This window comes from Catharus ustulatus, chromosome 21, assembly GCF_009819885.2.
Source record: "Catharus ustulatus isolate bCatUst1 chromosome 21, bCatUst1.pri.v2, whole genome shotgun sequence".
Lineage (NCBI taxonomy): Eukaryota > Metazoa > Chordata > Aves > Passeriformes > Turdidae > Catharus > Catharus ustulatus.
Genome location: NC_046241.1, coordinates 8,350,087 through 8,371,652, shown reverse-complemented (window position 1 = coordinate 8,371,652; position 21,566 = coordinate 8,350,087). Strand labels below are relative to the sequence as shown.

At 54.9% G+C, this 21,566-nt stretch overlaps 1 protein-coding gene across 3 annotated transcripts in view; it reads right to left on the bottom strand.

Annotated features, from left to right (window-relative positions):
* OLFM1 (olfactomedin 1) overlaps positions 1 to 18,539 on the bottom strand; it is a 36,428-nt gene extending 17,889 nt beyond the window's left edge. For 2 of the 3 annotated variants that reach the window (XM_033077377.1, XM_033077378.1), the window contains exons 1-2: positions 17,884 to 18,539; positions 2,965 to 3,114 (exon numbers count right to left, since the gene is read on the bottom strand). In XM_033077377.1, coding sequence (XP_032933268.1) covers positions 2,965 to 3,114; positions 17,884 to 17,949 — 216 coding nt within the window. In that variant the 5' untranslated portion in view covers positions 17,950 to 18,539. Of the gene's footprint in view, positions 1 to 2,964; positions 3,115 to 5,065; positions 5,528 to 17,883 lie in introns of those variants that run through there. The other variant, XM_033077376.2, reaches the window with a different exon arrangement.
* Between the last annotated feature and the right edge of the window lie 3,027 nt (positions 18,540 to 21,566).

Here is a 21,566-nt window from a genome sequence, read left to right as displayed (position 1 = left end):
AAAATCTGAGTCTGCTGAGTGGAGTTTTAGGGGGCTCCTCAGGCTGTTTCTCAGCTCTCAGAGCATCTCCCTGCCCTCAAACACCTCTGCAATGCTCCTGCTCCTCCCTGGGGCAGAGCAGAATCATCACCTGCCTCTGCCTCACATCAGCTGCTCTGCTGTCCTGGGGTGGCTTTTACCAGCCCACAGTGGGGATTTGCTGCCCGTGCTGGTTTCCATCAGGCAAGATGCAGGCCAGATTGGCAGGGAATGTGTGAGATCCCTGACAGCCCTGAGCTCCAGCAGCTGAGGAGATGATGGTTCCCTCATTAGCATATTATGCCCTTGATCCAGCAAAGTGCTTTGGCACATGATTAGGTTTCAATGAGCCTGTTGGAGCTCAGGCTGAAGCATGTACAGAAGTGCTCTAATGAACTCAGGCCCAAGGATAGTGCCTCTTAAATTCCCTCAGCTCCATCCATCAGCTGCAGCCCGCAAACATCGCCTGGAAATGCTTTTTCTGCCTCCTCTCTCAGCCTGAAACCTCATTTTCACTGAGATAATGTGAGACAGGTACCTGTGGCTGTCTGGGGGAAAAGAGTTATTTTTAGCAGTGGAAATAGGAAATTAATACAAATGAAGCTTGCAGTGCTGCTCTTGTCATCCTGTTTGATGAGGTGATTCACAATTAAAGCAGAGGAGCAGGGAGTCAATGCTGGCCTGGTGACCTCAGTGAGGTTTGTAAGGTCAAATCTGTGGTTTAAACCCTGCTCAAGATTTCCTTTGGATCAGCCTCTCCTGCCAGCTCCAAAGCTGAGCTTTGGGGTTTGAGCTGGGATGAACCTTGGGGAGCTGCACAAAGTGATGCAGCAACAGCAAGAGGAATCTCGAGGGAGATTTTCAAGGTCTAGGGGAAAAACCAGCAGAGGAATGGACTCAGCTGATGGTTCAGGATGTGAAAAGTTCATCAGAGAAGTGCAGGAGGGACTGATGTCTGAGATGTCCCCCTAGACACACCTGGGAGTGACCATCAGAGCAAAAAAAAAAAAAAAATTAAATCTGGAAATCAGCACTGGCTGAGAGGAAGGATTGGCAGGAAACCAGAAATGGTTTCACCACCAGAGGAGGAAGTTGTCCCTGATAACAGGGCCAGAACAAATAAACAAATAAATAAAACTCTGTCTGGAGATCAAACCCAATCTGATGACGAGCAGGGCTGAAGTGATGCCTGGGTTTGGGCACAGTCCAAGCTCTGGACTCAGCACCTGCCACACGTAAGGAAGGACTCGGTGCAGCCCAGCCAAGGATGAGCTCAGACACCTCGAGTGTCACAGCCTGGCCTGAACACTCTGTGCAGCCCTGCCCTCCCCTCCTTCACCTGCCAGGGCGCCCAGCACTCAATTCCAGCCAGTTCCTACAGATCCTCACGCTCACACACTGAGCTTCCAGCAGCTCTGAACCTCAAAACTCCAAAAGATTCTGCATGGAGACTTCCCCTGGACATGCTGAAACTGCTTTGTGTGCACACAAATGCAGCAGCCTTGCAACACCTCATCATTCCAAAGGTTGGAAAATCCAAGCACAGTTCCCTCCTTGACACATTGCTGCCAGGCAAAAAGCAGGAGCTGCAATTTTTTCCCCATCACAAAGCCAGGGTTAGAATGCCAGCTGAGGGAAGGATTTTCCAGGATTGAAATCCTTGCTGGGAAGCTGGAAGCTCTGCTCTGCTGTTGTTTTCACCTCCAGGGATGATCAGTTCAGCCTCCATCAGGATCAGCTGTCTGGCACTCAGAGCCTATTCCTTATTTTGGGGTTTTTCATCTAGGTTAGCGTGGGAGTGAGATGCAGCCAGATTAGCAGGCAGGTAACATATCCCACACCACATGCCCAGAAATCCTGCTCCTCCCTCACTTTTCACCCATTGGCAGCCAGAGAGCTGCATTAAAAAAAAACCCCACTGAGCATTTCCACCCTCCTGCTGTTCTCCCAGCTCTCCCATTCCCAACTCCTGCCCCTCAGCACAGGGCATTGGGTCAAATCCTGGTTGTTTAGAGTGGATCAAGAGTTGTGGCATCACCTCTGAGCTGTTCATAAATCCTGCTGCCTCCCAGGAGCAAATGCACCCAGGGTGTTATTGCTGCCAGAAAGAAAAGCTGGAGTTGGGATTATTTTTAGCAGCTTCTGACAACCCAAAGAATTGTTTTAGGGCTGGATGTTTCCTGGCTGGCTTTATTGTCCTCAGCACATGGGGAAATCAGTTAAGTGCAGGTTTAATATTGTTAGAGGGAATTAATACAGCAGCTTTCCCCAAAGCAGCAAGATGAAAATTCTTTTGTCATGCACGGCACAGGCCAATATAGCATTAGGGGATGGGCTTTAATTATATATCCAGCACAGGAGCCAGCTCATATTTGCAAGAGAAGAGCACAATTTCACATGAAACAGCATTTCTGCACTGAAATCTATTATCTGGAAATTTTCTTGTTATTGGGGATGCTTCCCTAATGAGATTTTTTGATCTTTTTGGACAGCACACTATTAAAAACTAATCAAGAGGATGTCAACGTTGGGAAGAAAAGCACTTAGTGTCATCTCTGTGCTACCTGCTGGTGACAGCTTGCAGGGTTTTATTTGACCTTTTTAATGCCACCCTGCCTAGCAAAGCTTGGCTTTGGGCTTTTCATTCTCTCTCCTCTCCTGTTGCTGAGCCTGCTTTGAAACTGCTTGTGCCAACGCAATGAGAAAAGGGGATTTAAAAAAAAAAAATTTGGGGGGATATGGTTCAATATTTGAGCAGTTTTCCCTCGAGCTTAGGGCAGGCTTTCCTCTCAGAAAACACTTGAGAGATTTCTCCTCCTGCCTGCAGCTGCACACACAGGGACAACAGAAAAGCCATCCCAAGGGTCTTCCCTGGAAAGCAAGGCTCAGCTCAGGTTTTTACCCCACCAAACCAAACCATTTTTGCCAGGAGGGGCCGAGCTTTACCTTTTCTAGGAGTTGTCTCAGCTGCTTTGTCCTGGCATCACGCGAGCACATCGTCTGCTGAGGTGCCACCACTGTGCATATACAACGTCCCTCGCTGTCCTGGGCAGAGCTGTACACCTGCCAGCTTTCCTCTGGGTTGGTAGGCAACACCTAATTAACAGGGAAAGATGGGTTAATTAAACAGGGCAGGCTGGCAGGGCTGGGGGAGGTGGAGGGGAGCAGGAACAGGATGGCAGAGCTGGGCTGGAGGCTCCTCCGAGGGCCCAGCTGGAAAAAATGCACTTGGAATGTAAAAATATGGATTGGGGACGAGGGAAAGAAGGGTCTGAAAAGGAGAGCAAGAACTGAAAACGTGAAGGTAACATGAGTGGGAAAGCGTGGACACGGGGAATTGAGAATTGTGAGAATTTGAGAATTGTGAGAATTGTGAGAATTTGAGAATTGTGAGAATTGTGAGAATGGTGAGAATGGTGAGAATTGGAGAATTGTGAGAATGGTGAGAATGGTGAGAATGGTGAGAATTGGAGAATTGTGAGAATTTGAGAATTGTGAGAATTGTGGGTGCTGGGCAGCGCTGAGCCCATCGAGGCAGGGACCCCGTGCCCTGCTGTGCTGTCCCAGCACTGGGAGTGTCCCCAACACGGGACAGGGATGTCCCCGAGCTCGGGGAGGGTCCTGCTGAGGGCTGAGCCCTGCTCAGCTCTGCTGGGTGCACGGACACCCCTTTTCCCCCCTGTTCTGAGCCACAATTCCCCCTTTTCCCCGAGCTTGAGGAGCTCTCTGAACAAGCACTTCCCTCCGTTCCTGTGCAGAATTCCAGCAGTGCCAGGACAGCACATTCCCCCCGTGCTCCCCAAACCTCTCCGCTCTTAATTTCCCTTTGATCTCACGGCACAATCCGTTATTTAATCCCAACCCAGCCTCGCAGCGCTTTGAAGGTGTCCCCAAGCAGAAGTGGAAATGTTTTTTCCAGCGCCTCACTCCAGAACAAATCACCTTGCAAATGCCCACGTTGACAGACAAGCCCGGGCAGAGGCACAATTGGATTCCCTGGCTAAACCAACCGGGGAAAAAAAAATAGTAATAAATGGATCTCATAAACCCTGACAACGCGGAAAAAAAATAAAATAAATCCCAGCTTCGTTCAGCCAGCAGCACAAGCGCTACACGGAACGCTCTGGGAACGGCGGAGCTGCAGCAGCGGAGCTCCGGCAGCAGCGCGCAGCCTGCGGGAGAACGGAGCACGAATTTCCCTGCTCAGAGCACAGACAGACAGACAGACGGACCGGAATGAATTCCCCAGCTTTCCCAGAAGCTCAGGCACAGCCTCAGATCTCCAGCAGAGCAGGGACAGGGATGCCCAGCCCCACACGCGGTCCCTGCCCTGCATCTCCACCGCGCCAGGACGGATCGGGAGGGAGCGCAGGAACCTCCCGGGACTCGCAGCCGCTCTGCCCGCGGCTTCTGAGCGCCCACCGGGGAAACTTCGCATCCCTCTGGCTGCTGGGGGGCACCCGGGGCGCCCCCAGGCATCACCGAGGGATGGAACCAGAGGAGAGGAGGGAGAGACGCTCCCTGCGCCGTCACCGCCAGCTCCTGCCAGCACCCCCTGTCCCCTCACCCGCAGCACCGCGGGGACACTGCCCGCGATGTCCCCGAGGGGCGGCGATCCTGCTCCCGCAGGGGGGACCCTGCTGGCCACGGGGACACCTGGGCGAGGAGAGGGGGGACACCCGGGCGGGGAGGGACAGGGAGGCGGCGGGGATGCTCCGGGAGCTTGAAATGCTCCAGAAGCTTGGGATGCTCCGGGATGCGGGGATGCTCCGAGAGCTTGAGATGTTCGGGAATGCTCCGGGATGCGGAGATGCTCTGAGAGCCTGGGATGCTCCGGGAGCCTGGGATGCTCCGGGATGCTCCGGGATGCGGGGATGCAGGGATGCTCCGGGAGCCTGAGATGCTCCGGGATGCTCCGGGAGCCTGGGATGCTCCGGGATGCGAAGATCCTCCAGGAGCCTGGGATGCTCGGGAACGCGGGGATCTCCAGGATGCTCCGGGATGCTCCGGGCAGCCCTCCCCGCGCCCCGCCGCCCCCCGCACTTACTCCCGTGCTGCGGTCCAAGGTGCCGCCCGTGGCCGCCGTGAGTTTGGTGGTGTTGAGCCCCACGAGGGAGGGCAGCGTCTGCGACATCCAGTTGGTGATCATGGCCATGGTGCTGAGGACGACTCCAATCTTGAGTAAAGGCACAGACATGTCTGCGGGGGGGGGCGGCAGGCACCCTTCATTCTGCACCGGCGCCGGGCTCCATGCCGCTGGGTTCGGGCTGCGCCAGCCGCCCGGCCGCCGCCGCCGCTCGCCGCCGGCCCATCCTCCTCCTCCTCCTCCTCCTCTTCCTCCTCCCTGCCTCCCTGCCGCTGTTCCCGAACCGAACCGAACCGAGCTGGTCCCTCGGCCGCCGCCGGGCGCGCCCCAGCCGGAGCGAGCGGCTGCAGGAGGAGGGAGCGGAGAGGGGCGGGGAGCGCCCAGCCCAGCCGGGGACACTGCGGTGGGCGAGGGAGGGAGAGGGAGGGGACAGCGGAGGGCGGGGAGGGAGGTTTGGGGATGGGGGAGAGCGGGGAGGGAGGGGAGAAAAGGTTTGGGGAGAGGAGAGAGGGAGGAGTGGTTTGGGGAAAGGGGAGGGGAGGGATGGAAGGAGGGAGGGATGCGGGGAGAAAAGATTGGTGGAGAAAAGATTTGGAGAGGAAAGGTCTCTAAATATGAGATCTTGCGGGGTAAAAGATCTTGGGAAGGAGGAGCGAAGGGAAGGAGAGAAGAAAAAATTATGGGGAGAAAAGATCTGGGGACAGGGAAGTGGAAGGAAGGAGAGATAAAAAATATGGGAAGAAAAGATTTGGGGAGAAAAGAATTGGGGAGAAAAGAATTGGGGAGAAAAGGTTTGGGGAGAAAAGATTTGGGGAGAAAAGATTTGGGGAGAAAAGGTTTGGGGAGAAAAGATTTGGGGAGAAAAGGTTTGGGGAGAAAAGATTTGGGGAGAAAATATTTGGGGAGAAAAGATTTGAGGAGAAAAGGTTTGGGGAGAAAAGGTTTGGAGAGATGTGAAAGATTTGGGGAGAAAAGGTTTGGGGAGAAAAGGTTTGGGGAGAAAAGGTTTGGGGAGAAAAGATTTGGGGAGAAAAGATTTGGGGAGAAAAGGTTTGGGGAGAAAAGATTTGGGGAGAAAAGATTTAAGGAGAAAAGGTTTGGGAAGAAAAGATTTGAGGAGAAAAGGTTTGGAGAGATGTGAAAGAATTGGGGAAAAAAGGTTTCTGGAGAAGAGGGTTGAGGAGAGGTAAAAGAGAGAAAAGGTTTGGGGAGAAAGGAAAGAATTGGGGAGAGGGGCAGAGATTGAGCAGAGGCAAACAGGAGTGAGGAAGGGAGAGAAAGGTTTGGGGACGGGGAAGAAGATTTGAGGAGATAAATTGGGCGGGGGAGAGGAATGAGGAGAGCGGAAAATTGGGGAGAAAGTGGAAGGAATTTTGGGGAGCTGGAAAGGATTTTGGGGAGGAGGTCGGGGAGCTGGAAGGATTTCGGGGGGGGTCGAAGGGTTTTGGGGGGGTTTGAAGGATTTGGGGGGGTTGAAGGGATTTGGGGGAGTTGAAGGATTTTGGAGGGGTTGAAGGATTTTGGGGGCGCGGCTCCCCCGCTGCGGCGCTGTGGCGCCCTCTGGCGGCTGCGGGCCGGGATCGTTCGGTGACCGCGGGGACAGAGCGGGGACAGACCCGGGACAGACCCGGGATAGACCCGGTACAGAGCGGGGACAGAGCGGGCATAGACCCGGGATAGACCCGGTACAGAGCGGGGACAGACCCGGGATAGACCCGGTACAGAGCGGGGATAGACCCGGGACAGACCCGGGATAGACCCGGTACAGAGCGGGGACAGACCCGGGATAGACCCGGGATAGACTCGGTACAGAGCGGGGACAGACCCGGGACAGACCCGGGATAGACCCGGTACAGAGCGGGGATAGACCCGGGATAGATCCGGTACAGAGCGGGGACAGACCCGGGATAGACCCCGGATAGACCCGGTACAGAGCGGGGACAGACCCGGGATAGACCCCGGATAGACCCGGTACAGAGCGGGGACAGACCCGGGATAGACCCGGTACAGAGCGAGGACAGACCCGGGATAGACTCGGGATAGACCCGGGATAGACCCGGTACAGAGCGGGGACTGACCCGGGATAGACCCGGTACAGAGCGGGGACACAGCGAGGATAGACCCGGGACAGACCCGGGATAGACCCGGTACAGAGCGGGGACACAGCGGCCGTGCCGGACCAAGGAACCGGGGCAGCTCACCGCACCTCTCCCGCACAGACCGGCGGGACCCCTGAGTGTCCCCTGTGGTCGCCAGGTCTGTCCGATGTCCCCCACACCCCCACTGTCCCCTCGCCACGTCCTGCCCGCGCAGCAGCTCCTCAGCAGGGACAGAGCCAACCTCGCTGCCCCGGCCCTGCTCCCACCCCGCTCCCAGCGCAGGAATTCCCTGCCCGGGGATGCAAAGGGCACGCACAGCCAGCCTGGAATGTCCCCTGGGCTTGGTCACCACTCAGGTGTCCCCAAGCCGTTTGCAGAACCGAAATCTGTGACCAGCAGAACTCCACAGCTCCTGCACCCATCCCTAAGAGAGCCCTGTGCACACCAAGGAGAAATGAGCCCCTGTCCCTCTGCAGGGGACAGCAGTGCCATCCCCTGCCCTGTGGCACAGCCCCAACCTTGTCATGGGTGCAGGAGAGCTCGACTGCTCCATGGCCTGGCCCTGGGAGCCACCACATTCCCACTGGAACCAGCCCAGCCCAACCTGACCCCTCCAGAGCTGCTGCTCCAATGCTCTGGATTCTTGGGGGGTTTTGGTGCCCCAAAACCTTCACCCACCGGTGCCTCATCACGTCCAGCACCCAGCTGATGTGCACAGCACAGCCCAGCAGGAAGCCCCAAAATGCAAAATCTGATGAGCTGGCCTGTCCCAGCTCACCATGACACTGTCCCACCTCACCAGGACCTTGTCCCAACTCACCAGGACCTTGTCCCACCTCACCAGGACCTTGTCCCTCCTCACCAGGACCTTGTCCCACCTCACCAGGACCTTGTCCCAGCTCACTGGGGGTGTGGGATCATCCCAGCACAGCCAGGCTGGCACAGGGAGCAGCACCAGCGCAGCCCAGAGGAGCAGTTCCTGCAGGGAATTCTCTGAAATGAAGCACATTGAGCAGTTCCAGCAGGTGGAGGAATGGAGTTGGAGCAGGAGTGCTGCTGCCAGGTGGGATCCTGTCCCTGTGACAAACCCAGGGCACTGCCAGCTGCTGTGGGTCAGGCTGGGATCCCATCCCTTCCCCTTCCCCCGCTTCCATCGTGCCCAGAATCAGGAAGGGAGCCCTGCTGCCCTCAAATCCCACACTTTGCCCAGCTTTGGGATTACATAAACTGCCCCCACTGCCTGCAATCAGCTCCTGCCAGCCCTGGCACCCACATCCCTTCCCAGCAAAGCTGCAGGGGGGTGTCTGTGGGGTCAGGAACACAAAAACCTGGGATGTTTTCCCCCTTTTTGGAGCAATCCCAGCTCCCTGCTCCCCCAGGTGCTTCTGCTGTGCTCAGCAGTGTGGCAGCCCAGGCCTTGAGTGCTTCTCTGGTTTCCCATCACATCAAACACCCCCAGGGTTCATTTGGGAATGGAGTTTGTCAGTGCACTTTATCCCTCATATTTGTCTGCTCCAGACAATACATGAGAATGGATACTTCAGTATTTAAATAAGAATCTCTCCTGTGCCTTGTTCTGGATTTGGTGGGATAAAAAAATCCCTCCTGTGCCTTGCCCTGGATCCCACCTGAGCCCAAACCTCATTTCCCAGCGGTGCATGCAGGTGATTTCATCCCTCTTCCCTCCCATGATTATTCATATTCCCTTTGCCATGATGAAAGCTCCCCCAGACACAAAGCACAGAGAGGGGAGCAGCAGCCACAGGTCCCTGCTGAGGGGGGTCCATTCTGGAACCTTCCCCAGGGTTTGTGCAGGGGCAGGGGGCAGAGCTGTTCTCTTTCCCTGCAGAAAATCCCTTCATGTCAGCTGGAAGAGGAGCTGTACCTGTAATAGTGGGGGGAAAGAGAAATCCTGGGGGATTTTCTTTCTTTTCTCCTGCTTTCAACAATCAAAAGCAGCACTTTGGGGCAATTTTTTTCTTTTTGCTTTTTTTTCCGTTTTTTTTGTTGCTGCCAGGATTAAGGGAGTTAAGGAAGGGACATCAAAATGTTCTTCCAGACCTTTTTAGAAAATTCTTAATCATTAATAACCTGCCAGGAGGGGTCACAAGGCATGACCATGGAAGCTGAATCCATCTCAGCTGCCCCAAAGCAGAGATCTGATGGAAAAAAGGGGCTCCCAGGAGCTGCTCTTTCCCTTTTTTGGGGCTGCAGGGCAGTGCAGAGGGGGGAATTGGGGGTTCCTGGTGTGGGATGAGGCTCATGGAGCAGCACAATGACTTTTGTCACTCGGTGCCTGACACAGGTGACGTGCCAGCACACAAACTCTGCCTCACCCTCAGCGTCTGTCTGGTTTAAAAGCTCAGAGTGGTTAAAAAATGAATGAACCGACCAAAAATCCAATGAATTTCATGTGGGACACCTGCCTTTCCTCCTGCTGGAGCACAGCACAGAAACCAGCACGAAACCAGTAAGGGAGAAACTCTGGTGGCATTTCCTGATGGGGCTGAAAGAGCACAGCTGGATCCTGCTCCTTAAAAATCAATTTTTCCATTTCCACATCTGGATCCAGAGCACAGCTGGATCCTGGTTCTTAAAACCAACTTTTCCATCACCACAGCTGGATCCTGGTCCTTAAAAAACAACTTTCCCATCACCACATCTGGATCCAGAGCACAGCTGGATCCTGCTCCTTGAAAAACAACTTTTCCATTTCCACATCTGGATCCAGAGCACAGCTGGATCCTGGTCCTTGAAAAACAACTTTTCCTGCTCAAGGAACGAAAGATCCCCCTCCTTTTTTAAATTTAATTTAATTATTTTTTTTTAATTCAGATATTCCTAGCACAGAAAGGGAGATAAAAGCAGAGTTCGGGGTCTTCCCAAAGAGCTGCTGGGTGGGAAATTGCTCTGCTGGAAGGGATAACGCAGATCCCTGTGCCTGAAGGAGCCCTGCGAGGGTCAAGGCGTGGACGGGGACAATTCGCGGGTGGCAGCGTGGGGACACTGCGGTCACTGTCTCCCTCTCCTGGCTGCCTCAGAGAAGAGGTGCCCGAATCCCTCCTGCTCCCAAATTTTGCTGGGGATGATGTCCGGGGATCCCAAGCAGGGATTTCCTCCTGGCTGCGTGGTGGGAGCTGGGTTTGACAGTGGGGACACCTCGGGGACACCCCAGGGCTGGCAGCTCCGGAATTTGGGCACTCGAAGGGTTGGGTGTGGGGTGTGGGGTGTGGGACAGCCCAAATCCTGCTCTCTCCAGCTCCTCTCCATCCTGGCCATCTGTGGGATGGGCTGGACACTTTGGGGTCTGTCCTCTCTGCCTGGGGAATTTCAGGGATCCTCCCTAAAACCTTGGGCTGAATTTTCCCTCCCTCCTGCAGCTGGAGAAGTGACTCTGGACCCTCCCTTTGAGGCTTTGCTCCATCCCCATCCCTCCTGCATCCCTGACTGATGCCAGGCTGCCCCAAAGGAGAGCTGTGGTGGGGAGAGAACCCCAAAAAACCCCAAACAACAGGCTGGGGGGCTGAGTCCCAGCTGCTGAGTGATGCTGGGCACACAGTGATGCTGGGCACACAGAGTGATGCTGGGCACAGAGTGATGCTGGGCACACAGAGGTGCTGGGCACACAGAGATGTTGGGCACACAGAGGTGCTGGGCACACAGAGTGATGCTGGGCACACAGAGGTGCTGGGCACACAGAGGTGCTGGGCACACAGAGATGTGGGCACACAGAGATGCTGGGCACACAGTGATGCTGGGCACAGAGTGATGCTGGGCACAGAGTGATGCTGGGCACACAGAGATGCTGGGCACAGAGTGATGCTGGACACACAGAGATGCTGGGCACACAGTGATGCTGGACACACAGAGATGCTGGGCACACAGAGATGTTGGGCACACAGTGATGCTGGGCACACAGAGAAGTTGGGCACACAGAGATGCTGGGCAGAGAGTGATGCTGGGCACACAGAGATGCTGGGCACACAGAGATGCTGGGCAGAGAGTGATGCTGGGCACACAGAGATGCTGGGCACACACAGAGGTGCTGGGCACACAGAGTGATGCTGGGCACAGAGTGATGCTGGGCACACAGAGGTGCTGGGCACACAGAGTGATGCTGGGCACAGAATGATGCTGGGCACACAGTGATGCTGGGCACACAGAGGTGCTGGGCACACAGTGATGCTGGGCACACAGTGATGCTGGGCACACAGAGATGCTGGGCACACAGAGATGTTGGGCACACAGAGATGCTGGGCAGAGAGTGATGCTGGGCACACAGAGATGCTGGGCACACACAGAGGTGCTGGGCACACAGAGTGATGCTGGGCACAGAGTGATGCTGGCACACAGAGATGCTGGGCACACACAGTGATGCTGGGCACACAGAGATGTGGGCACACAGAAATGCTGGGCACACAGAGATGCTGGGCACACAGTGATGCTGGGCACACAGTGATGCTGGGCACAGAGTGATGCTGGGCACAGAGTGATGCTGGGCACACAGAGATGTGGGCACACAGAGATGCTGGGCACACAGTGATGCTGGGCACACAGAGATGTTGGGCACACAGAAATGCTGGGCACAGAGTGATGTGGGCACACAGAGGTGCTGGGCACACAGAGATGCTGGGCACACAGAGGTTCTGGGCACACAGTGATGCTGGGCACACAGAGATGCTGGGCACACAGAGGTGCTGGGCACACACAGAGGTGCTGGGCACACACAGTGATGCTGGGCACACAGAGATGCCGGGCACACAGTGATGTTGGGCACAGAGTGATGTTGGGCACACAGAGATGTGGGCACACAGTGATGCTGGGCACACAGAGGGATGCTGGGCACACAGAGATTCTGGGCACACAGAGATGTTGAGCACACAGAGATGCTGGGCACAGAGTGATGCTGGGCACACAGAGATTCTGGGCACACAGAGATGCTGGGCACACAGAGATGCTGGGCACACAGAGATGTTGGGCACACAGAGATGCTGGGCACACACAGAGGTGCTGGGCACACAGAGATGCTGGGCACACACAGTGATGCTGGGCACACAGTGATGCTGGGCACACAGAGATGTTGGGCACACAGAGATGCTGGGCACAGAGTGATGCTGGGCACACAGTGATGCTGGGCACACACAGAGGTGCTGGGCACACAGAGATGCTGGGCACACACAGTGATGCTGGGCACACAGTGATGCTGGGCACACACAGAGGTGCTGGGCACACAGAGATGCTGGGCACACACAGTGATGCTGGGCACACAGTGATGCTGGGCACACACAGATGCTGGGCACAGAGGGATGCTGGGCACACAGAGATGCCAGCCCAGCCCAGCCCAGGGCTCTGAGCCCACCCTGTGCCCTCTGCTTTGTGCCAGCACTTCAGAGCCACAGAGGGACAGGCCTGCACTCCTGGACAGGAGATTTCTCATCCCTGTCTCAATAAACCTTCACCTTTCCCTTGCATTCCTCATTCCAAAATCCCTGCAGCCTGTCCTGGAGGAACAAACCCTCTGTACCCATCCCCTCTGGGCACAGCTCAGCCTCCTGCTGCCCCTCAGCAAGGAATGGCACTGAGCTTCTGGTCACAATTCCAAATATCCCCAGGTTTTTGCCTGCTTTTTGTCACTTTTTTTGCCACCAACCTCACTGCAGGGGATGGATGCTGTCACAGCACCCCTCATCGTGGGGAGGAAGGGATGGGCAGAAAATAAAAGTGAAGGGAGGAAGGGAAGTGGGAATTTGAGACCTCAAAGGGTGGCCAGGATGAAGGGGATCCCTGCCAGCTCCTGGTACAACTCTGTGAAAATCGTGCCTGACTCCAGGGACATTTTGGGATCAGGAACTCCCAGCTCTGGACACTGCCTGTCCTGCATGAAAAACCTCTCCTTTCATTTGGGAGAAAACTCTGGAAGGAAACATCCCCTCCACAGGGCTTCAGGTGCCTAAAGCTGAGTTTAACTAAAGCTGCTCTTGCCATTAAACCCAGGATTTCCCAGCTGAGCCCCTTCAAACCAGCCCAGGCTCCTGGTTTTGGATGCTCTGAGGGGGAGGAGGATTTTTTTTTTTTGGGTCAGGCACACACCTCCAGTGCCAGGGTGATTTCCCAGCTCTGTGTGTGCTGCTTTCCAGCAAGCACAGCTCTGCTCCTGGCCCAGGGTTAAAGGCTGGGGTTTGTCCCTCTGTTTTCCTTCCAGCATAGGGAGGTTGGGCTGGGACAGGATGAGGGTCCTGAGCAGGGAAAAACAGTCATGAGCAGAGAAAAAGGGGACCCAGACCAGGGAGAAATGGTCCCTGGGCAGGGAAAAAGGGTCCTGAGCAGGGAAAAGGGGACCCAGAGCAGGGAAAAAGGGTCCTTGGGCAGGGAAAAAGAGACATGAGCAGGGAAAAGGGGACCCAGAGTAGGGGAAAAAGGGTTCTGAGCAGGGAAAAAGGGGTCCCTGGGCATGGTAAAAGTGTCTCTGAGCAGGGAAAAAAGGATCCTGAACAGGGAAAAGGGGACCCAGAGCAGGGAAAAAGGGTCACTGGGCAGAGAAAAAGGGATCCTGAGTAGGGAAAAAGGGGTCCCTGGGCAGGGATAAGGGGTTCTGAGCAGGAAAAAAGGGTCCTGAGTAGGGAAAAAGGGGGTGTTGTGTAGGGAAAAAGGGTCATGAGCAGGGGAAAAGGGTTCTGGGCAAGGAAAAAGGGTCTCTGAGCAGAGAAATTGGGATCCCTGAGCAGGGATAAAGATCCTGAGCAGAGAAAAGGAGACCCTGAGCAGGGAAAAAGGTTCCTGTGTAGGGAAAAAGGATCCTGAGCAGGGAAAAAGGGTTTGGAGCAGGGAAAAAGGGGTCCCTAAGCAGGGAAAAAGGGGGTCTTGAGCAGGGAAAAATGGTTCTGAGCAGGGAAAAAGGGATCCTGAACAGGGTAAAAGGGTGCCTGGGCAGGAAAACTGGGTCTTGAGCAGGGAAAATGGATCCTTGAGCAGGGAAAAAGGTTCCTGAGCAGGGAAAAGGGCTCTGAGCAGAAAAGGGCTCAGGACTGTCACTGAAGTGGGGCTGGGAGCAGGGCTCAGCTCCAGGACAGCAGTAACAACCATCAGCCACAATCCACAAAAGCAGGAAAATCAGGATTTCCAGCTGCTCTTGGCCCACATTTGGGCTTTGCTGGCCCCAAGGCACATCTCTGAGTCTCTGTTTCTGAGCCACCCTCTCAGGTACCCCCAAAATCCCAGGTGGGCACTCCTGGGGTGTCCCAGCTTTGCTGGCAGCTCCACCAGAGCAGAGCAAAGGTGACAATTCCCCCTCCCAGCTCCAGAAGGATTTTCCCCCTCTGCCAGCTCCTCTGTTTAATTCCCTCTGATAGTAATTAGCTTTGTATTACGTATGGTGCTAATACTGATTACAAGGACTGATAACTGGAGCAATAAATACAAGCCAGGGCTGGAAATTACCTCTCTCTTTTATTGGTTGGAGCTGAAGTTAGCCAGACCAGACACAAATTGGTTTATGAGACAGCTGCCTCCCGTTCCAGGCTGCAGATTTGCAGCTTGATCCTGCCCCCTTTTCACATGGCAGGGGGAGGAAGAAGAGCCTGGGCACCCAACTGGGCACTGGGGAGTTCTTCAAGGGAAGAACTCAGCATCACTGAGCCCTGGCAGGGCTCTCCCTTCCCCTGCTAACAGGTTCTTGTGGGAAAATCAATGGGGGAATTAATATAATTAATATTTTAGGGTGGTTTTTTTTTTTACCCCTCTTGCAGAAGCCCTGAATGTTTCAGACCTGTCTGTGAGGTTCCCAAAATGACTGAGGAGATGGATGTGTGAGCACCTGAGCTCCTGAGGAAACTCTGAGGAGGTTTTCACTGAAATGTCCCAGGAAAAGGCCAGGTCAGACAGACAGACATACAGACAGAGAGACAGACAGACAGACAGCAGCCCTCTCTGCTGACAGCCCTGGCTGCCCCAAATTCTGCCCTCCTGGCAGCACAGGGCAGGCAGGATCCCCCAGAGCAGAATTGGGCTCTGCTGCCCTGGGTGTCCCCAGAGCCAGGACAGGGACAGGAGCCCCTCACTGAGTGCCCAGCCAGGCACCCCAGGGTGCCCAGAGCCCCTCAGCCCCCATCCCAGCACCCCAAATCCTGCCCCTGCACCCAGCCAAAAGCAGAGCATGGCAGGGTTTGGCTCTGACCCGTGCAGGGCACAAAGAAACCCAGGGAGGAGAAATCCCAGAGCCTGGAGTGGGCTCCTGGCACCCCCCAGCCCTGCCCATGGGGGGACAGCACAGAGATCTGGGGGGGTTTGGGGGGTTTGGGGGGTTTGGGGCAGCTCCCCCTTTGTCTCAGCCAGCTCCCCCAGCCCTGGGGTACCCCAGGATGCTGCAGCACCCACACCTGGCAGAGCCCTCCCTTTGCTCCCCCAGAGCAAGCACAGCCCCCTGCTCACCCCCAGCCCCATTTCAGAGCCAGCTCTGCCCCCAGCCCTCCTTCCCTGCGAGCTGGCCTGGCTGTCACTGCAGGAGGGGACAGGAGGGGACAGGAGGGGACAGCAGCACCTTGTGCACCAGCAGGGAACGCTGCTCAAACCAGCACCCTCTGCACCTGAGCCTCCCCGGGCATCTGGGCTGTCTGTGGGCACGGGAGGGGCTCCCCAGGCTGAGCCTGGCACAGAGCTGAGCCCGGAGCTGAGCCCAGAGCTGAGCCCGGAGCTGAGCCCAGAGCTGAGCCCTGAGCTGAGCCCGGAGCACACAGAGCTGGGCGGTGCCTGGGCTCAGTTTGGGGATGCCATCTGGCAGCTGTGCCATGGGAATGAGGAGCTGGGAACTCTGCAGTGCCAGCAGAGCCCAGCAGGCACCAGGGCAGGGCACGGCCACCTGCCCAGGTGGGCACTGCAGAGCTGGAACCGGCCCCAGCAGGGCGGCTCAGCTAAGCCAGGCTTTAGCAGGGGCTCCAGCCCCAGCTGGACAGCTCAGCTAAGCCAGGCTTTAGCAAGGGCTGCAGCCCCAGCAGGGCAGCTCAGCTAAGCCAGGCTTTTGCAAGGTCTCCAGCCTCAGCAGGGTGGCTCAGCTAAGCCAGGCTTTAGCAAGGGCTGCAGCCCCAGCAGGATGGCTCAGCTAAGCCAGGCTTTAGCAAGGTCTCCAGCCCCAGCAGGGTGGCTCGGCTAAGCCAGGTTTAGCAGGGACTCCAGCCTCAGCAGGGTGGCTCAGCTAAGCCAGGCTTTAGCAGGGGCTCCAGCCCCAGCAGGGTGGCTCAGCTAAGCCAGGCTTTAACAGGGACTCCAGCCCCAGCAGGGCAGCTCAGCTAAGCCAGGCTTTAGCAGGGGCTCAGGGCGCTCTGCCCACCCATCCAAAGTTGGTGCCAAAGTTGAGGTGCTGCAGCCCCCGAAGGAGCAAGGAGAGCAGGGAGCAGCAGGCAGGGCAGCAGTTTGGATTTTTCTTTGTTTTCCCTTTGTTTTTCCTTCGTTTTCCCCTCGGTTTTCCCTCGGAACCCCCCAGAGCTGAGCGCTGCTGACAAGGCCGAGCAGGGGGTGACAGCAGCCAGGTGCTGTGTGACACTGCAGGGGCACTGAGGTGACATCCCCAGCATGGCCCTGGCACTGTGGCCACCAGCAGCCCTGCCCTGGTGGCCAGGATGTGCCGTGCTGGTGGTCCTGGCTCTTTGTCCAGCGCGGCGCATGCGCGCGGCCTCAGCATCCTCACACACAATGGGCTTCTCCTGCTTCCTCCCAGCCCCTCCTCATCCTCACAGCCCCTGCATGGATTCCTCAGCTCCCCTCCCCACCCTGCCCCTCTGTTCTGCTCGGTTTCTCTGTGCCATTCTCCGTGCTCTCCTTGCTGGGAGCAGCAGAAATGCTCCCAAAGGCTTCAGCGGCTCCAACTTCGGCAGCAGGGCAGTGACAGCGAGAGCTTTGTCACTGGGGGAAAGGGAGAGAGGATAGAAATGATCTCCATAAAGCAGCCAGGATGAGAGCCCAGCTGCTAATTGCTCCTGCACTAAGAAGCCTCCATTCCCCTCCTATTTATAGCTGCTTTTTCTTTCTTTTTTTATTTTTTTTTGTGCTTCCAGGCAGCACCACAATTAACCCCACAATCTAGAGCATCCTCTTGCAATTACTTTTTTTCTTCCTTTCCTCAGCGACTGGTGAAAAAAAAAAAAAAAAGAAAAACCAACAAAAGACAATCCACCCTGCCTGCCTCTCCCCAGCCAGCCTCAAGAAGTCAAATGGAGTTTTAATTCTTGCAGGAGATGGATTTTGGGTGCCGCCTTTCCTCCCCCCACCACTCACTCAGCACAGGGGCTGGGATGGGAAAGCAGAGCATTAAAAAAAAAAAAAAAAAATTAAAAATCAGGTGGAGTGGAGAGAGGGGGATAAATCGGATTGAAACATGAAGGGACATTTAAATGTCACCCCAAAGCCGCACACGAGGGGTGACCAGCAGGGACAACCCCGGGACAGCACAGGTGTGACCAGGACAGGTGTCCCCAAGTTCCCCACCCACCCCGGGGGTCCCGCAGGCCGAACCCCCCATTCCAGCTGTGCCCAGCTGTGCCCAGCTGTGCCCAGGTGTGCCCGGGGGAAGATGCTGGGCAGGTGCAGCATCCCCGGCGGATTTCAGCGCTGCTCCGGAGCTTCAGCAGAAAATGGCGTTGGGGAGAAGAGGGAGAGGAGGAGGGGGAGGAAAGGAAGAGCTGGACCTACTTGGGTGAGTTCTGTGCCCATCAGGATGAGGAAGCAGAGGGTCAGCAGCTTGCTTGCCGGTTGCATCTCTCGCAGCCCGTCCTAGGCAGCTCGCATACAGATCACCGCCGGGAGAGCCTCCCCTGCGCCGTCCCCGAGCCTCGCTGCCTCCTCACTCCTTTATTCTTATTAATATTTTAATTTGTGTGCAAAAAAAATTAAAAAAAAAAAATTAAAAAAAAAAAAAAGCAACGAAACGCTATGGAGAAAAAAAAAAATATCAGCGAAAAGGAAAAAAAAAACCAGCCTGGTTTTGCGGGTGGCTCTCAGCACCCTCGGGAAGCGATGCCAGAAATCTGCTCAGCAGAGCCTTCACTTTGCATATTTATTGGGATCCCAGTTTCTCTCCTCTGCTCTCGGTGCTGGCTGTCTGGTAATTTATTTAATTTTTTTTTTTTTTTTTAATGGCTCCCCTGCTCCAAAGACATTTGCGAAGAGAAATTCAGCGGAGCACGCAGTGATTATCTCTGCTATTGCCAAAAGTTTGCCTGGAAAAGGGGGGTGATGGGGAGAGGACAGGGGATTTAAAAAAAAAAAAAAAAAAAAAAAAAAAAAAGAAAAAGAAAGGAATTGGTAGGGCTGGCTACTAGCAGGGGATGGCTGTGGAACAGGATGTGACATCAAGTAAGGCGGGGGAAATTTAACTAAACACGGCACAGGGAGAGGGGGAAAAGCAGGAGCGGGAGAGCGGGGGAGGCTGCGGGGACCCCGCGGGGAGCAGGGGGTTAAAGCCATCCTTAACCCTTCCTTAATTCCCATTTTAACCCTTCCTTAATTCCTATCCTTTACCCATCCTTAATTCCCATCCTTTATTCCCATCCTTAATTCCCATCCTTTACCCCATCCTTTACTTCATCCTTTACTCCATCCTTAACCCATCCTTAATTCCCATCCTTTATTCCCATCTTAATTCCCGTCTTTAACCCCATCCTTAATTCCCATCTTTAATTCCCATCCTTAATTTCCTTCCTTTATTCCCATCCTTTATTCCCATCTTAGTTCCCATCTTTAACCCATCTTTAATTCCCATCCTTATTTCCCATTCTTTACCCCGTCCTTAACTCCCATCCTTTACTCCATCCTTAATTCCCATCCTTTATTCCCATACTTAACTCAATCTTTAATTCCCATCTTTAATTCCCATCTTTAATTCCCATCCTTAATTCCCATCCTTAACCCCATCCTTAACCCCATTTTCCCATCCTTAACCCCCTCCCTGTGTCCCTCCTGATCCTCTGGGAATCCCAAATCCCCAAATCCCCCCAAACCCCAAACCCAGTCCCTGGGAAGGCTCTGAGCTCCATCCCCTGCCAGGCTCAGCTCCAAAGGCATTTCAGGATGTGAGAATCCTTCTGTCCTTCTGTCCTTCTGTCCTTCTGTCCCAGAGCATCCTCTCCTGCAGCTCCCACACACAGCTCCCACCCCACACTCAGGTTCTCTCCTTTTCTCTCTGAATGCTTCCCAAACCCCAGGTTCACCCAGCACCTCATAAATATTATGGAATATTTTGGTGTGTGGTGCTGCATCACCTCCCCTGCTCCAGAGATCATCTCTTGGTGATTAATTAATAGCACAACAGAAATTCCTTGGCCACAATTAGCAGAGGATTTTCCCCCTTGATTGCTCCAGGATTTCTTCACCCTCGGGAGTGGAGCAGGACATGGGGTCTGTGTGGGGATGAGCTGATGCTTTCCAAATTCTGGGATCACAGAATTCAGCAGGAACCAGGAAATTTTCAGCGTTGTGACTGAGCCTCCGTGGGGACAAAAAGCTGAGAACAAACTGGAAAAAGCTTTCTGTGTGTGTTTCCAGCAGCAGATATTTAAGGGAAAGTTGTCCCAGTCCTCCTAGGAGGGGTTTAGCAGCTTCAGAATCATCCCATCCTCAGCCATAAGAGCTGAGGAATTTATAAAAAGCATCAAACTCCTCTTGACTTTATGGAGAGCAGCACAAGGAGGCCAAGAGCATCAGTGGAGCAGCAGGGCTGGAACACCTCCTCCCCTGGCACCTCAGCAGGGTTTGATTGCCACAGGCACCACCTTCCCCTGGCAGGGATCACTGCAGGGCAAAATAAATCCCCAAATTCAGAGGAAGGAGGAGGAGCAGAGTCCCACGTGGCTCTGTGGGTATTTCAGTGTTCAAAACCTCCCTGAGCAGCTCCTGACCCACCCTGGGCAGGGGCAGCTGGAGCTGCCAGGGCTTAAAACAGATTGGAGAGAGCAGAACCCAGCAGTGAGAGCCCATTCCACACAAAAATGTTCAACAAACCAGCTCAGCTTCACCTGGAAAACTGCTGTGCCCATGGAGGATTATTTCAATTTGTTTGGGAGCTCAAAGAAGAAACTCCGGCTTGTTTTACACACACAAGGCTCTGAAATGGATTTTTCCCAAGGTACCAAAGGGGAATCTTGTTTTTTTCCTCCCTCCTTTGGTTTTGTACACATCCAGTTTTATTGACCCTCCTGGCTTGGGTAAAAGCATCAGCCCTGCAATCGGTTTATTATAAATTATTGTTTAATTTATTCCTCTTTTGAAGTATTTCTGAATTAATATCACCACCAGGCTCATTACTGAACTGGGAGAGGGGGAGGCTCTGCGTGGTCAGAGCCCTGCCCCAGGGAGCTCCACTCCCAGGACAGAAATCAGAGAAACCAAGAGAAATAAAAAGTGGGGAAAAAAAAAAAATCACCCAGTGGGAGCACAGCTCACAGATCTTTTGATTCCCATGGTGTCTTCCTCAGACTTTGAAAAATATCTCCTCGAAATTTGGAAGGAGTTCAAGGTCTGGAGAACCTCTGCCACTAAAGAGGCTCTGATTTTTCCCTGGGAAAAGGGAGGGCTGGGAGGAGGCTGCCCAGGGGAAACTTTCTGTACATGAAGGCTCTTTTATCTTCTTAAAAAAAGAAAAAAATGGCAAAGCAAGAGCCCACAGTTTGGAGTAGAAATAGGGGCTGGGGTTTTTTTAATTTTTTTTCCTTCAGGGGAGGATAAGCAGGCTGTAAAATAACTCAGCTGAAGGCACGGTGCCCTCTGCAGCAGCTCAGAGCCAAGAGATGCCCAGAGCTGCAGCCCCGACTCCAGCAAGGAGAGGAGAGGATTTTATTCCATGAAATCCCTGCTGGGTGATGGAGCAGAGGAGACAAAAGCACGTCTGCCTTCTGTCCGTGATGGATGGGACCGGGGGGAGGCCAGGACTGGGCTCTGCACATCCTGCTGTCCTCGGGAGAGCGGCCAGGGATGGGGAGGGCAGGGGATGGCAGGGGAGGGCAGGGGATGGCAGGGGGGAGGGCAGGGGGTGGCAGGGGATGGCAGGGGACGGCAGGGGATGGCAGGGGATGGCAGGGGACATCAGGGGATGGCAGGGGATGGCAGGGGACATCAAGGGATGGCAGGGGATGGCAGGGGAGGGCAGGGGATGGCAGGGGACAGCAGGGAGTGGCAGAGGACATCAGGGAGTGGCAGGGGATGGCAGGGGAGGGCAGGGGATGGCAGGGAGTGGCAGAGGACATCAGGGGACATCAAGGAGTGGCAGGAGATGGCAGAGGACACCAGGGAAGGGCAGGGGACATCAGAGGATGGCAGGGGACATCAGGGAGTGGCAGGGGATGGCAGGGAGTGGCAGAGGACATCAGGGGACATCAGGG